We start from the raw sequence: 18,699 nt of genomic DNA, 5'->3' as shown, positions 1-18,699 counted from the left end.
TTGGTTTGTAGTGCCTACATTCCCAGATACAACTGAAAACATTACAAACACCAATATAATCACAACTGCCACTACTTCACCCATAGACACAACTTTTACCTTCCCAAGTTTCTCCACATCCGTTTTTAATATCACTATATTCCCAACAGCTACCACTCTAAATACTACTCTAGACACCTACACTCTAAGTAGGACACCAGGTATGACATTAAACACAACTTCAAGTGTTACTACAACAAACACCTCAACGACAACAAATTATTATCAGAGTTTGACGACAACCACTTCCAATGAAACTCGGTTTGCAGTGCCCACATTCCTGATATAACTGAAAACACTACAAGCAACAATATGACCACAACTGCCACTACTTCACCCATAGACACAACATTTACCTTCCCAAGTTTCTCCACATCCATTTTGAATACCACTACATTCCCAACAGCTTCCACTCTAAATAGGACTCTAGACACTTCCATTCTAAGTAGCACGCCAAGTTTGACATTAAACAAAACTTTTCCAAGTATTACTACATCTAGTACTTCAATCATAACAGATTATTATCAGAGTTTAACTACAACCACTTCCAATGAAACTTGGTTTACAGTGCCCACATTCCTTCATATAACTGAAAACACTACAAATACCAATATGACCACAGTAACTACTACTCCAGGTATGGAGAGCTCTTTTACCTTCCCAAGTTTCTCCACATCTGCTTTCAATAAAACTACATTCCCAACAGCTACCACTCTAAATACGACTGTAAACACTTCCATTCTAAGTATGACACCGAGTATGACATTAAACAAAACTTTCCCAAGTATTACTAGAGCTAATGCTTCAATCACAACAAATTATTATCAGAGTTTAACTATTCCCACTTCCAATGAAACTTGGTTTGCAGTGCCCACATTCCCAAATATAACTGAAAACACTACAAATACTAATATGACCACAATCACTACTACTTCAGGGATAGACACAACTTTTACCTTCGAAAGTTTCTCCGCATCCATTTCGAATATCACTACATTCCCAACAGCTACCACTCTAAATACAACTCTAGACACCTCCACTCTAAGTACGACACAAGGTATGACATTAAACACAACTTCAACAAGTGTTACTACAACAAACACCTCAATCACAACAGATTATTATCAGAGTTTGACTACAACCACTTCTAGTGAAATTTGGTTTACAGTGCCCACATTCCCTGATATAACTGAAAACACTACAAATATTAATATGACCACAACCACTACTACTTCAGGCATAGACACAACTTTTACCTTCCCAAGCTTCTCCACATCCATTTTGAATATTACTACATTCCCAACAGCTACCACTCTAAATACAACTGTAGACACTTCCATTCTAAGTACGGCGCCAAATATGACATTAAACACAACTTTCCCTAGTATTACTACACCTAATACTTCAATCATAACAGATTATTATCAGAGTTTAACTACACCCACTTCCAATGAAACTTGGTTTGTAGTGCCTACATTCCCAGATACAACCGAAAACATTAAAATCACCAATATAATCACAACTGCCACTACTTCACCCACGGACACAACTTTTACCTTCCCAAGTTTCTCCACATCCGTTTTTAATATCACTATATTCCCAACAGCTACCACTCTAAATACTACTCTAGACACCTACACTCTAAGTAGGACACCAGGTATGACATTAAACACAACTTCAAGTGTTACTACACCAAACACCTCAACGACAACAGATTATTATCAGAGTTTGACGACGACCACTTCCAATGAAACTCGGTTTGCAGTGCCCACATTCCCTGATATAACTGAAAACACTACAAGCACCAATATGACCACAACTGCTACTGCTTCACCCATAGACACAACATTTACCTTCCCAAGTTTCTCCACATCCATTTTGAATACCACTACATTCCCAACAGCTTCCACTCTAAATAGCACTCTAGACACTTCCATTCTAAGTAGCACGCCAAGTTTCACATTAAACAAAACTTTCCCAAGTATTACTACATCTAGTACTTCAATCATAACAGATTATTATCAGAGTTTACCTACACCCACTTCCAATGAAACTTGGTTTGCGGTGCCCACATTCCCAAATATAACTGAAAACACTACAAATACTAATATGACCATAATTGCTACTACTTCACCCACAGACACAACTTTTACTTTCCCAAGTTTCTTCACATCCATTTTGAATATCACTAAACTCCCAATAGCTACCACTCCAAATACAACTTTAGACACTTCCATTCTAAGTACGACACCAAGTATGACATTAAACACAACTTCAACAAGCGTTACTACAACAAATACCTCAATCACAATGGATTATTATCAGAATCTGACTACAACCACTTCCAATGAAACTCGGTTTGCAGTGCCCACATTCCCTAATATAACTGAAAACACTACAATTACCAATATGACCACAACTGCCACTACTTCAGGCATAGACAGAACTTTCACCTCCCCAAGTTTCTCCACATCCACTTTAAATATTACTAAATTCCCAACATCTTCCACTCAGAATATGACTCTAGACACTTATATTCTAAGTACGACGCCAGGTTTGACATTAAACACAACTTTCCTAAGTATTACGACAACTAATACTTCAATCACAACAGATTATTATCAGAATTTAACTACACCCTCTTCCAATGAAACTTGGTTTGCAGTGCCCACATTCCCTGATATAACTGAAAACACTACAAGCACCAATATGACCACAACTGCCACTACTTCACCCATAGACACAACTTTTACCTTCCCAAGTTTCTCCACATCCATTCTGAATATCACTACATTCCCTACAGCTACCACTCTTAATACAACTCTAGACACCTCCATTCTAAGTACGACACCAAGTATGACATTAAACACAACTTTTCCAAGTATTACTGCAACTAACACTTCAATCACAGCAGATTATTATCAGAGTTTAACTACACCCACTCCCAATGAAACTTGGTTTGCAGTGCCCACATTCCCTGATAAAACTGAAAACACTACAAGCACCAATATGACCACAACTGCCACTACTTCACCCATAGACAAAATTTTTACCTTCCCAAGTTTCTCCACATCCATTCTGAATATCACTACATTCCCAACAGCTTCCACTCTAAATAGGACTCTAGACACTTCCATTCTAAGTAGCACGCCAAGTTTGACATTAAACAAAACATTCCCAAGTATTACTACATCTAATACTTCAATCATAAATGATTATTATCAGAGTATAACTACACTCACTTCCAATGAAACTCGGTTTGCAGTGCCCACATTCCCTAATATAACTGAAAACACTACAAGCACCAATATGACCACAACTGCCACTACTTCACCCATAGACAAAATTTTCACCTCCCCAAGTTTCTCCACATCCATTTTTAATATCACTAAATTCCCAACAGCTACCACTCTAAATACAACGCTAGTCACCTCCATTCTAAGTACAACACCAAGCATGACATTAAACACAACTTCAACAAGTGTTAATACAACAAACACCTCAATCACAACAGATTATTATCAGAGTTTGACTACGACCACTTCCAATGAAACTCGGTTTGCAGTGCCCACATTCCCAGATATAACCGAAAACACTACAAATACCAATATGACCACAATCACTACAACTTCAGGCATAGACACAACTTTTACCTTCCCAAGTTTCTCCACGTCCACTTTAAATATTACTAAATTCCCAACATCTTCCACTCTAAATATGACTCTAGACACTTATATTCTAAGTACGACGCCAGGTTTGACATTAAACACAACTTTTCCAAGTATTACTACTACTAATACTTCAATCACAACATATTATTATCAGAGTTTAACTACAACCACTTCCAATGAAACTTTGTTTGCAGTGCCCACATTCCCTGATATAACTGAAAACACTACAAATACTAATATGACCACAACTGCCACTACTTCACCCACAGACACAACTTTTACCTTCCCAAGTTTCTCTGCATCCATTTTGAATATAACTACATTCCCAATAGCTACCACTCTAAATAAAACTCTAGAAACCTCCATTCTAAGTACGACACCAAGTATGACATTAAACACAACTTCAACAAGTGTTACTACAACAAACACCTCAATCACAACAGATTATTATCAGAGTTTGACTACAACCACTTCCAATGAAACTCGGTTTACAGTGCCAACATTGCCAGATATAACTGAAAACACTACAAATACTAATATGACCACAATTGCTGCTACTTCACCCACAGACACAACTTTTACCTTCCCAAGCTCATCCACATCCATTTTGAATATCACTAAATTCCCTACAGCTACCACTCTAAATACAACTCTAGACACCTCCATTCTAAGTACAACACCAAGTATGACATTAAACACAACCTCAACCAGTGTTACTGCAACAAACACCTCAATCACAACAGATTATTACCAGAGTTTATCTACAACCACTTCCAATGAAACTTGGTTTGCAGTGCCCACATTCCCAGATATAACTGAAAACACTACAAATACTAATATGACCACAACTGCCACTACTTCACCCACAGACACAACTTTTACCTTGCCAAGTTTCTCCACATCCATTTTGAATATCACTAAATTCCCAACAGCTACCACTCTAAATACAACTCTAGACACCTCCATTCTAAGTACGACACCAAGTATGACATTAAACACAACTTCAACAAGTGTTACTACAACAAACACCTCAGTCACAACAGATTATTATCAGAATTTGACTACGACCACTTCCAAGGAAACTCGGTTTGCAGTGTCCACATTCCCTGATATAACTGAAAACACTACAAATACCAATATGACCACAATAACTACTACTTCAAGCATAGGCACAACTTTTATCTTCCCAAATTTCTCTAAACCTATTTTGAATATTACAAAATTCCCAATAGCTACCACTCCAAATACGACTCTAGACACCTCCATTCTAAGAACGATGCCAAGTTTGACATTGAACACAACTTTCCCAAGTATTACTACAAGTAATCCTCCCATCACAACAGATTATTATCAGAGTTTAACTACGACCACTTCCAATGAAACTTGGTTTGCAGTGCCCACATTCCCTGATATAACTGAAAACACTACAAATACCAATATCACCACAATCGCTACTACTTCAGGCATAGACACAACTTTTACCTTTCCAAGTTTCTCCACATCCATTTTGAATATTACTAAATTCCCAACAGCTACCACTCTAAATGTAACTCTAGACACCTCCATTCTAAGTACGACACCAAGTATGACATTAAACACAACTTCAAGTGTTACTACAACAAACACCTCAGTCACAACAGATTATTATCAGAGTTTGACTACAACCACTTCTAATGAAACTTGGTTTACAGTGCCCACATTCCCTGATATAACTGAAAACACTATAAATACCAATATCACCACAATCGCTACTACTTCAGGCATAGACACAACTTTTACCTTCCCAAGTATCTCCACATCCATTTTGAATATTACTAAATTCCCAACAGCTACCACTCTAAATACAACTCTAAACACCTCCATTCTAAGTACGACACCAAGTATGACAATAAACACAACTTCAACAAGTGTTACGACAACAAACACCTCAATCACAACAGATTATTATCAGAGTTTGACTACAACCACTTCCAATGAAACTTGGTTTACAGTGCCCACATTCCCTGATATAACTGAAAACACTACTAATACCAATATCACCACAATCACTACTGCTTCACCCACAGACACAACTTTTACCTTCCCAAGTTTCTCCACATCCATTTTGAATATCACTAAATTCCCAACAGCTACCACTCTAAATACAACTCTAGACACCTCCATACTAAGTACAACACCAAGTATGACAAACACAACTTCAAGTGTTACTACAACAAACACCTCAATAACAACAGATTATTATCAGAGTTTGACTACAACCTCCTCTAATGAAACTTGGTTTATGGTGCCCACATTCCCTGATATAACTGAAAACACTATAAATACCAATACGACCACAATCGCTACTACTTCAGGCATAGACACAACTTTTACCTTCCCAAGTATCTCCACATCCATTTTGAATATTACTAAATTCCCAACAGCTACCACTCTAAATACAACTCTAGACACCTCCATTCTAAGTACGACACCAAGTATGACAATAAACACAACTTCAACAAGTGTTACGACAACAAACACCTCAATCACAACAGATTATTATCAGAGTTTGACTACAACCACTTCCAATGAAACTTGGTTTGCAGTGCCCACATTCCCTGATATAACTGAAAACACTACAAATACCAATATGACCACAATCACTACTACTTCACCCACAGACACAACTTTTACCTTCCCAAGTTTCTCCACATCCATTTTGAATATCACTAAATTCCCAACCCCTACCACTCTAAATACAACTCTAGACACCTCCATTCTAAGTACGACACCAAGTATGATATTAAACACAACTTCAACAAATGTTACTACAACAAACACCTCAATCACAACAGATTATTATCAGAGTTTGTCTACAACCACTTCCAATGAAACTCGGTTTGCAGTGTCCACATTCCCTGATATAACTAAAAGCACTACAAACACCAACATGACCACAAATGCCACTACTTCACCCACAGACACAACTTATACCTTCCCAAGTGTCTCCACATCCGTTTTGAATATCACTAAATTCCCAACAGCTACCACTCTAAATACAACTCTAGACACCTCCATTCTAAGTACGACACCAAGTATGATGTTAAACACATCTTCAAGTGTTACTACAACAAACACCTCAATCACAGCAGATTATTATCAGAGTTTGACTACAACCACTTCCAATGAAACTTGGTTTACAGGGCCCACATTCCCTGATGTAACTAAAAACACTACAGATAGCAATATGACCACAATAACTACTACTTACAGCATAGACACAACTTTTACTTTCCCAAGTTTCTCCACATCCATTTTGAATATTACTAAATTCCCACCAGTTACCACTCTAAATACGACTGTAGACACTTCCATTCTAAGAACAATGCCAAGTCTGACATTGAACACAACTTTCCCAAGTATTACTACAAGTAACACTTCAATCACAACAGAATATTATCAGAGTTTGACTACACCCACTTCCAATGAAACTTGGTTTACAGTGCCCACCTTCCCTGATATAACTGAAAACACTACAAATACCAATATGACCACAATCACTACTACTTCAGGCATAGGCACAACTTTTACCTTGCCAAGTTTCTCCACATCCATTTTGAATATTACTAAATTCCCAACAGCTACCACTCTAAATACAACTCTAGACTCCTCCATTCTAAGTACGACACCAAGTATGACAATAAACACAACTTCAACAAGTGTTACTACGACAAACACCTCAATCACAACAGATTATTATCAGAGTTTGACTACACCAACTTCCAATGAAACTTGGTTTGCAGTGCCCACATTCCCTGATATAACTGAAAACACTACTAATACCAATATCACCACAATCACTACTGCTTCACCCACAGACACAACTTTTACCTTCCCAAGTTTCTCCACATCCATTTTGAATATCACTAAATTCCCAACAGCTACCACTCTAAATACAACTCTAGACACCTCCATACTAAGTACGACACCAAGTATGACAAACACAACTTCAAGTGTTACTACAACAAATACCTCAATAACAACAGATTATTATCAGAGTTTGACTACAACCACCTCTAATGAAACTTGGTTTACTGTGCCCACATTCCCAGATATAACTGAAAACACTACAAATACCAATATGACCACAATAACTACTACTTCAAGCATAGGCACAACTTTTATCTTCCCAAGTTTCTCTACACCTATTTTGAATATTACTAAATTCCCAATAGTTACCACTCTAAATACGACTCTAGATACCTCCATTCTAAGAACGATGCCAAGTTTGACATTAAACACAACTTTCCCAAGTATTACTACAAGTAATCCTCCCATCACAACAGATTATTATCAGAGTTTAACTACACCAACTTCCAATGAAACTTGGTTTGCAGTGCCCACATTCCCTGATATAACTGAAAACACTACAAATACCATTATGACCACAATCACTACTACTTCAGGCAGGGGCACAACTTTTATCTTTCCAAGTTTCTCCACATCTATTTTGAATATTACTAAATTCCCAACAGCTACCACTCTAAATGTAACTCTAGACACCATTCTACGTACGACACCAAGTATGACATTAAACACAACTTCAAGTGTTACTACAACAAACACCTCAATCACAACAGATTATTATCAGAATTTGACTACAACCACTTCTAATGAAACTTGGTTTACAGTGCCCACATTCCCTGATGTAACTGAAAACACCACAAATACCATTTTGACCACAATCACTACTACTTCAGGCAGGGGCACAACTTTTACCTACCCAAGTTTCTCCACATCCATTTTGAATATTACTAAATTCCCAACAGCTACCACTCTAAATACAACTCTAGACACCTCCATTCTAAGTACGACACCAAGTATGATATTAAACACAACTTCAACAAATGTTACTACAACAAACACCTCAATCACAACAGATTACTATCAGAATTTGACTACGACCACTTCCAATGAAACTCGGTTTGCAGTGCCCACATTCCAAGATATAACCGAAAACACTACAAACATCAACATGACCACAACTGCCAATACTTCACCCACAGACACAATTTTTACCTTCCAAAGTTTCTCCACATCCATTCTGAATATCACTAAATTCCCAACAGCTACCAGTACCACTTCCAATGAAACTTGGTTTGCAGTGCCCACATTCCCTGATATAACTGAAAACACTATAAATACCAATATGACCACAATCACTACTACTTCAGGCATAGACACAGCTTTTACCTTCCCTAGTTTCTCCACATCCATTTTGAATATCACTACATTCCCAACAGCTACCACTCTAAATACAACTCTAGACACTTCCATTCTAAGTACAACACCTAGTATGACATTAAACACAACTTCTCCAAGTATTACTACAAGTAATACTTCAATCACAACAGATTACTATCAGAGTTTGACTACGACCACTTCCAATGAAACTCGGTTTGCAGTGCCTACATTCCCAGATAAAACTGAAAACATTACAAACACCAATATGACCACAACAGCTACTACTTCAGGCACAGATATATCTTTTACTGTTCCAAGTTTCTCCACATCTATTTTGAATATCACTACATTCCCAACAGCTACCTCTCTAAATACAACTCTAGACACCTCCATTCTAAGTACGACACCAAGTATGACATTAAACACAGCTTCAACAAGTGTTACTACAACAAACACCTCAATCACAACAGATTATTATCAGAGTTTGACTACAACCACTTCCAATGAAACTTGGTTTACAATGCCTACATCCCCTGATATAACTGAAAACACTACAAATACTAATATGACCACAATCACTACTACTTCAGGCATGAACACAAATTTTACCTTCCCAAGTTTCTCCACATCCATTTTGAATATCACTAAATTCCCAACAGCTACCACTCTAAATGCGACTCTAGACACTTCCATTCTAAGTACGACGCCAAGTTTGACATTAAACACAACTTTCCCTAGTATTACTACACCTAATACTTCAATCACAACAGATTATTATCAGGGTTTAACTACACCAACTTCTAATGAAACTTGGTTTGCAGTGCCCACATTCCCTGATATAACTGAAAATACTACAAACACCAATATGACCACAACTGCCACTACTTCACCCACGGACACAACTTTTACCTTCCCAAGTTTCTCCACATCCATTTTGAATATCACTACATTCCCAACCACTCTAAATACAACTCTAGACACCTCCATTCTAAGTACGACACCAAGTATGACATTAAACACAACTTCAACAAGTGTAACTACAACAAACACCTCAATCACAACAGATTATTATCAGAGTTTAACTACACCCACTTCCAATGAAACTTGGTTTGCAGTGCCCACATTCCCAGATATAACCGAAAACACTACAAACACCAATATGACCACAACTGCCACAACTGCAGACACAGACATAACTTTTACCTTCCCAAGTTTTGCCTCATCTGTTTTTAACATCACTACATTCCCAACAACTACCATTCTAAATACAACTACAGACACTTCCATCCTAAGTACAACACCAAGTATAACATTGAACACTTCCTCCCCAAGGAACTCAATCACAACTGATAATTATCAGACTATGAGTGCAACCACTTTCAATCACACTCAAGTGACAGTACCCATATTGTTATATATGACCCGAAGCACTACAAACACCAATATGACCACAACTGCTACTAATTCGGACATGTACACAACTTTAACCTCACCAAGATTCACTACATCCATTTTGAATATTACTATATTCCCAACAAGCATGACATTAAACACTACTTCCCCAAGTATTAGTACAAATAATACAATAATCACAACTGATATTTATCAGACTATGACTACAACTACTTCCAATCCAAGTGAAATGACCATTCCCATAATACCAGATATGACTCCAAATACTACCACCCTCAATATGACCACAAATAATACAACTTCAGGTACAGTCCCAATTATTACCTTCCCAAGTATAACTACACCAACTCCTGACTCTGACATCACAATATTTTCACCCAGTACCACTCAAAGTACTGGTACAACCACTTCTACACTAAATACAACCACAAACACTAATACTTCAGTTATGGCCTTAACTAAAACTGATACAAGTCAATACACCAGCACTACTATCCAAAGTACAACCAGTACAACTATCAACCCAAGTATGTCTATAGTCGCTACGCCAACTCCAAATACAAGCCAAACCATTACCATGCAAGGAACCATAACTGCTTCCACTCCATACATAGACACAAACACTACTACACAAGGTGCGACTTCAGCCACTGTTGATCAAAGAACGACCACAACCCCTCCTTCATCAAGTGCAACTAGCCATTCTGGCCTGACAGCCAGAACCTTCCCCATGCAGAGTACAGCAAGAACGCCTGCTTCTACAAGCACAACCAAACCTACTACCATCTCAGAACGAGTAGGTCAGTAATCTTCGACTCCACTGTTATTGCATTCAAAAGAAGGATGTCGTTTTGGTTCAGCTTTTTTGTTTGTCTGTCTGTCAGCTGGATCAGGATGAATGACCTTTGTTTGGGGAGGGAAGAGAATTATTCATCCTTGGTGGTGGTGTGCAATCTCCAAAAACTAATTCTTTCTGTTCTTAGCTCACACAGGTGACACATGTACAGGTATGCTTTATGCCTATACACACACACATATATATACATATTAACTTTATCACATAAGAATTGTTCTGTGCATTAGTAGAATTACTAAAAGGAACTCGTTCAAACTGGATGGTATCCAATGGAGTATTTATTCAGAAAAAGTTACAAGCTTTGTCCCCTCGTTCAAACTGGATGGTATCCAATGGAGTATTTATTCAGAAAAAGTTACAAGCTTTCTTGGACAAAGCTTGTAACTTTTTCTGAATAAATACTCCATTAGATACCATCCAGTTTGAACGAGGTCCTATTAGTAATATATACATATATGAATCAATAAACTACAGAGCCGGCCGACGGCATGGGCGAACAAAGCGGCTGCTGGGGGGCCCCCAAGAGCGCTTGGAAAATGTTAAATTAATTAAAATTAGAAAAGCAAAAATAAATCAATAAAATACAAAAAGGCATTTTGCCTATGGGGCAGCTGACGAGCCAATACCAAATGCAATGGTAAAGTAAATCCCTTCAATAGGCCTCCACTAGTATATATTGGGTTAGGGTTCATCTTCGTACCTACCACTTTCGCACCTTGAACCCTTAGTATCACTATGTTGTGAATTTACCTGTTAATTTTGTGCACATAGGCCTATTCAAGTTTTTTTTTTTAAGCAATTTATATATTTATTTTTGCAACTGCTATTTTTGTTGTGTAAGAAGATACAAGTATGTTATTTCTTTTTATTTGTAGTAGGAAACTGCTCCATTTTTTTTAAATATAAGCAACTGAACTGGTTAACAAGATCAATATGCCACGCAATACTTCACCCTGAAATTTAAAAAGTGCAAATAATACTGGACCATATTGGGAATTTGCTACCCCTATATGGTTAGCGATGCCTTCATAGTGCATGAGATAATCAAGTATTCAAGCACAAGTAACAGTTAAGCACCGGTGGTGATCAGGGGGGAGGCCCCAAATCCAATCCTGCTTAGGGCCCCATAAAGGCTTGGGCAGGCCCTGATTTTAACTATATGGAAGTTTTAATGCGCAGAGAATTCACCCACGATTCAGCAGTTAAGTTTAAAACGTGTGAGTGATCGTTATGTTACTTTCTCTGTGGACCCATCCCTTGTCAGAACACCTTTAATGTTATATATATATATATATATATATATATATATATATATATATATATATATATATATATATATATATATATATATATGTGTGTGTGTGTGTGTGTGTGTGTGTGTGTGTGTATTTAATGTGTGCCTGTTTGTGTTCATACATTATCATAAATTTCCACTGTACGCATAACATCTATCACAGTCTTCTTTATACTGTTCCAGATTGCGACAAAGTGATTACTGTTGGGGCAAGAACGCATGAATACTGGGAGAGTCCGAACTATCCCTACGGTTACCCGGAAAACATCAGATGTACTCTCACGGTCACCGTATGTTCTTTTAAGGATGTTTTTTTTTTCTTCTTCTGGAATAAGTATTTTATCACTGAGAAGTGTTCTGAGAAAAACCCTGACACCAGGGATGGTTTGTATAAGTCACTCGAGTTAGGCCTAATGGCCTCTAGCGTAGGATACGGCTATACCAATGATTAACTGCCAATCATTATTCCGTGCACTTCTGAACGATATTCATACTTCCATTTATTCTGAAAACTAATAACTTAATTGTGGATTATTTATAGCTTTCTTCCAGCAATCATCTACAACACGACAGATAAATCCTCAAGACGTTTTACCTACATAAAATTCTAGACCCGATATTCCGAACATATTTTACTTTGTAATTATAATTCATGGCCTCATTAATTACACCACTGGTATGTTGAAATGATATAATTCAGTTGGGTATATAATAATTAAAAGTCCGAAATGTAAATGACTTCTGCATGTGAGGAGATAGCAATTTTTCAAGCCAGGAAGTAGGAAATATCAAAAGAAGTGAAGCGTACGGGGGTGAACAAGAACAAAAGCAAGAATTAGTCAGAACTGGCAGAAGAATTCTGGTGCAAACAGCATCATAAAGGGAATAAATATCAATATGAGTGCAAATTGAGAAATAAAAAACTGGGGAAAGTGTTACCACAGCCGTTTCTTAGGATATTAGGATTTGTGAAAGATGTTACGCTAAGTAGAGGGGAAACTGAGTTAAAACCCGGATAATCAGCAATTTCTTCTCCGGCTTAAGGTTCGTGGGTAGAAATAATACCTTCTCTAAACATTATATCCTTTATAAATGTGGTTACTTGAGAACATAAACAAAAGAGCTCTCATCACAGAATCAAGCACAGGAAGGGAAACAAAACGAAAGTACGAGGGGTTGTAAATGAAACGTCAGCGATATAGGAACTGAGGATAGTGTTTCAATACCAGAATATCTAGGGTGGATATATGCAAAAAACAGAGGAAGATTCAACCTCAGACTGTATGACTAATTACGGAGCAGTCAGATAAACCTCTATAAATACTGTTAATGGGCGGCGGGTGCTTTGGTCAACCTAACAGTGATGAAAGTAGATCAGTTTTTGCATGTGACATAATTATCCCACCTTAGCCGAAGTGAATGCAATACTAATGAGCAAAGATAAAAGTCGAGTAAGTGACTACATACGTAAAAACTGCTGTTCAGGACTCTTAGACACTCAATTTTTTTCCACAGTTCCCCCAAAAGGCCACCGTTGGAAGGGCACTTATCTCCTTTGATGAACCAAGCCAAATCTTTACACACGACGACACAAAGTGCTTAGGCGACTATCTGCTTGTCAGGAGTGACTTGATACAAAGGTAAGAATCACTCATAGTCATTTCCCGTTTGATTACCGTCGAGAGATGCATTGTTCCCTAAACATCAGTTACCCATATATGCTACAGTGTATTTCAAACGCAACCACAAGTTCACCACTGAATCAACTTCATTCAGCTTTTTTATCTTTGCATTATGTAGATTTTCCTTTACCTGATTCAACTGCACTGAAACTTGTTCAAGTGGTAATCTAAGGTTCTCTGTAAACCACTTTCTTTCGTTCCCATTGAAAGTGCATATATTAGAGTGCATATATTATTTCCTTCATAAGGTGAATTTGACAGCGTTCAAGTGATGTCCTTTTCAAGAAGTAAGAGTCAATTTCCTCCTGACAAGCTATCTGTAATACTTTTCTTTCTTTTTCTCTGACAATAACGATCCTCTGCAGAATGTGTGGAAATCTGACACCTAAATCCGTAAGAATTGTGAAGTATCCTGGAGTCTCTAAGACAGCCGTAATAACATTCACCACAACAGGTGAAGATGGAGGCTCTGGTGTTGGATTCAGAATGGAAATCACAGGTAAAGAGTCAGCTTTTTCAGTACCACAAACAACAATGTATAGTTAGCCTTAGATTCAGGCAGCCTTTGCTAAAAAAAAAAAAAAGAAAGAAAACTACAAGAAATGGTAGAGGTAATGTTGGTACCACCGCAGTCACTTTTACAAACCTTCCATGCATTTATTTCCTACCTCAAAAAACCAATTTTGACTTTTCTGGCAGGCATGCCAGTAACAGAGCACCCAATGAAATACCAAGAGCTCTTAAGCTAAATGTCTAGAAGAAGGAAGGCTGTGGGAAACAGTTTTGTAAGCAATTTCAAAGCACTGATGAAATAAATAACCTGGGGAATGTGGGATGGCGCCTTGACAATGTTTTTGTTATAAATTCCAGGGGCTCACAATTTAAGGGAATCAATTATTTGTAAGAATACTGAGGTTTTCTGAATAGAACACTAATATATTTACAACGGGATGAAACCAAGCTTTTCCATGTTACAAGTTTTACCACGTTACTATTATTATTATTATAAATAAAGTTTAATGTTTAGTCATGTTCTGAACAAAATATGTTACTAAAAGTAAATTGAATACTTGTGATGTTTTGACAATAGATTCTTTCTCTTTAACCCAAACTATTTCATCAGAACACTCCCTTCCTTGCCTAACCTTGCACTGCTCTTTGCCTATCACTCTGCTATCCGTCTTGCCCTCTCATTCAGTGTGTAAGTCTAATGCTCACATAGCCTATATCATATTGGAAAATCTGCAGGGTTGGACTATTGCTATTCTAATATAATCTGATGTTTATGCATTTTTTCCTCCTTGCAGGATGGACTATACCAGGATAATCCCTCTGAACTTTACACAAGGAATATTGAAAAACTGACTCAGAATAACAGTTTTTAACATTAATATTAAGGACTGGGGGAGAAACATTTTTAATCAAATAAAAGTTTTTTCATAATTCTAACTTTCATTTCTTGCATAATTCCCATGGCTGTATATCATCAAAATACTTCCCATGTAATAAGTTTAATCTAAAGTATGTTGTCAGATTTAAGCTAAAATATCAACATGCCAATTTTTCTCCTCCTGATACAACACAGCTTGCAATGAAATGGGGAAATGGCTTATAGGTTTCCAAAGAGCCAATTTTTCGGTAAACTGATACTTTATGTAACTAAGGCCCATGGAGAAATGTTGACTGAAAAAGATGAAAGAAAAATCTGGCTTCCATTATGAAACTGAATGTGTCACATAGCGTCCTCTGCCAGTCACAAATCTACATTTTCCAAGGTATCAGCAAGATGCAAAAGTTACAGCTTTTATTTTTTTAGTTTAGATGATGCCATATTTATTCTGGAGGAGTTTCAAAGTTAACCAGACCAGCATAAAATTTTCGTTGATTCTGATGAGAATCGTATAGTCAACAATGGTATTTACCGGGATATATCCTAACCTAACCTAACCTCATACCATAAGCCTTGCCTAAAGAGTGCAGTAAACAGTAAATCTTAAAAATGCATCCATACAAGGATACAAAGATATTTTTGCATCAAGACAAAATACAACATGAAAATTAACATTAATAAACATGATGACTTACTGTCAGTCATTAAACAAAATGTGTACATTTTTCTTTTGGTCAATAGGCCTATCTTGATAACTATAAATTTGTGAGAGTTCAACTTAAGTCAGAAGGTCATAGTGAACAAAAGCCATTGCAATCCTTATGGCGGAAAGGAAAACAATACTGATAAGTTATTGGTAATCATGGGCAAAAACTAATAAACCACGACATAAGCTGTCAGAAAATAATAAGTTTCGTGGGTACTAATTACACTAACACCAATAACTTACAGCATAAATATGATCAATGTAAATTTGAAAACACTTTTTTTATGACTAAGGCGTCGCAATTTCTTTTCAACGGTGATAACAAGCTTAGTTTTCATTGTGTACATTTTGTTTTCCGTCTGAAATATGAGAAGCCATGAAATTTTGAGAGAGAGAGAGAGAGAGAGAGAGAGAGAGAGAGAGAGAGAGAGAGAGAGAGAGAGAGAGAGAGAGAGAGAGAGAGAGATACTCTTGGAATATTGATATATAGATAGATAGATAGATGGACATATAAAGAGTTTTCCGGTCTCTCGTGTACGTTCCCTCGCACACCCGTCTGTAAACAGTAAGATACTCCTTTTTAATTTTACTATTGTCCGATATAACGGCTATTAAATCTGGTAGCACCGTGCACTTCACATTTACTTTTTGTTCCAAGGTTTGCATCACCTAAAGACAAAAATATGTGTCGCATGATCAACAAAGCAGTTATAAAAACATAACGAGAAAACAGTGCTACAACAAAACTAACTTTAAATAGCCTACACCTGCCAACTGGGAGTGATATCCACATACAATCAATTCAATTAAATGATTCGGAATCTCACCATTCTCCATCTCTTCCAGATACGTTAACCTTCTCGCCCACTAATAATGGTATTCATAAGTATGCTTTCTTTAGAGGTATGATTTCTGTATATTGTACAGAAAATTTGATCACAGGTCTATAATAATTCAACATATTCACAGATTGAACATCCCCACCAACCCCTTGGTCTCGTAAAACGGGACAGTTTTTTTTTTCTTTTGAAATATAGAAATTAATATAAATCTAGTTTTAGTTAGTACTTAATGAGAGAAAAAGTTTTCGTTTCTGCTCTATCTAACAGAGTTCTTTCATTTAAGAGACAGCAGCCTGAGAACATTATCTAGACAAAGGGCATGTTTAGACCTATACGAGAAACTTTCTCAAAAAGTATTTGTCCGTAATTAAGGGAATAGTTCGTCAACTGCACCCAATAATTAGGCTTAGTACTGATGAAAAGTAATTTCACTGGCCTCTGACAACAGAGTTTTGCATTAATTTGAGACCTTTGCGTACGAAAATGTCATAGAGAATGCACACCATCGCAGGCTGAAGTTTGGTCTACGCATGCGCAAAGCTGTCATCTACCCCATTTTCCTATATACTCGTCACACAAAAATTAAGCCGTTAAAGGCAGTGTACATACATTACTTTAATGTATTATATATATTTTTTATTGATCGCTTCCGTACACGATGTAAACGAATAAAAGGAGCAGTACAGAAAAATGGTGTTTGTTGTATCTTACCTGGCTGTTTGTGCCGATACCATCTTCCCTTCTTTCCATATGAAATGCCTCCCATATTTCTTTGGCGAATATCCTTTGACGATCTTCCTCTTAAAACTCTCGCCATAAACAACAAAAATGTGCGCAGCAATGTAAAACTATGACCTGCCATTGAAACAGAGGATAAGTGTAAACACGTGACTGGCAACATTCTCGCTTTCCACTAAGCCTAGGCTAACTATCACGAAGTCTCCCTCTTAAAGTGTTCTTAAAAGAGTACGGAACTGACAAAACATTTAAAGATTCATAGCACACACCAATAATTTGAAAAACTACGCAATTATATGTTTCCACAGTGATTTTAAAAATTCCATCGAACCACCATACACAAGTGTAAACATTTCGGACTCGAGTGTGTTATGATCATGGTCATCAAATCGTGTCATACATTCAAAGTCATCTAAAAGCCTTGAAATGGGTTGAAAATAATTATGCAAAGCGGTAAGGATAGCTTTTCAAAATTACAATATTCGTGGAAAAGCTGAACCCCGATTTTTGGTCGGAAGCCTGAGTTATTTCCGTTTTAATACGAAGTTATGTTATCATGTAGGGTTGCCACCCGTTCTGTAAAATACAGATTCGTTCTGTATTTAAGAGTGAGATGCTGCGTTCTGTATTGAACCAATACAGAACGCCATTTGTTCTGTATTTGGCTGTCAGAACATCATTATTTTAAAATTACATTGGCATATTTTTCAATCAATCTTGCCAGACTGCAAAATTATGCTTTTGTCACTCACTGGTTGCCTTCGGTACGTGTAAAGTACGGGATTAATGAGCGACGCGAGGTCTGTCTCGCACCTCCCTACTCAGTTACACACACACACCCCCCA

At 37.2% G+C, this 18,699-nt stretch overlaps 1 protein-coding gene across 1 annotated transcript; it reads left to right on the top strand.

The window, feature by feature from the left end:
• The first annotated feature begins 4 nt into the window (after nucleotides 1-4).
• On the top strand, nucleotides 5-15,621 carry LOC136850874 (mucin-2-like). The gene is made up of 5 exons (XM_067124911.1): nucleotides 5-11,146; nucleotides 12,680-12,786; nucleotides 14,012-14,136; nucleotides 14,544-14,677; nucleotides 15,486-15,621. Exons 1-5 carry the CDS (start codon nucleotides 352-354, stop codon nucleotides 15,503-15,505), a joined length of 11,181 nt encoding a protein of 3,726 aa, XP_066981012.1. The 5' UTR covers nucleotides 5-351; the 3' UTR covers nucleotides 15,506-15,621.
• The last annotated feature ends 3,078 nt before the right edge of the window (nucleotides 15,622-18,699 follow it).

Source organism: Macrobrachium rosenbergii, chromosome 22 (assembly GCF_040412425.1).
Source record: "Macrobrachium rosenbergii isolate ZJJX-2024 chromosome 22, ASM4041242v1, whole genome shotgun sequence".
Taxonomy (NCBI): Eukaryota; Metazoa; Arthropoda; class Malacostraca; order Decapoda; family Palaemonidae; genus Macrobrachium; species Macrobrachium rosenbergii.
The sequence above is the reverse complement of the archived record's forward strand: the minus strand, read 5'-3'. Positions and strand labels throughout refer to the sequence as shown.

Excerpts from the sequence above, each read along its gene's own strand:
- LOC136850874 (XM_067124911.1), top strand. The coding sequence starts at position 352 with ATGACCACAACTGCCACTACTTCACCCATAGACACAACATTTACCTTC. Across the intron at positions 14,137-14,543 it reads AGGAGTGACTTGATACAAAG|AATGTGTGGAAATCTGACAC; the intron begins GTAAGAATCACT and ends GATCCTCTGCAG. Across the intron at positions 14,678-15,485 it reads ATTCAGAATGGAAATCACAG|GATGGACTATACCAGGATAA; the intron begins GTAAAGAGTCAG and ends TCCTCCTTGCAG.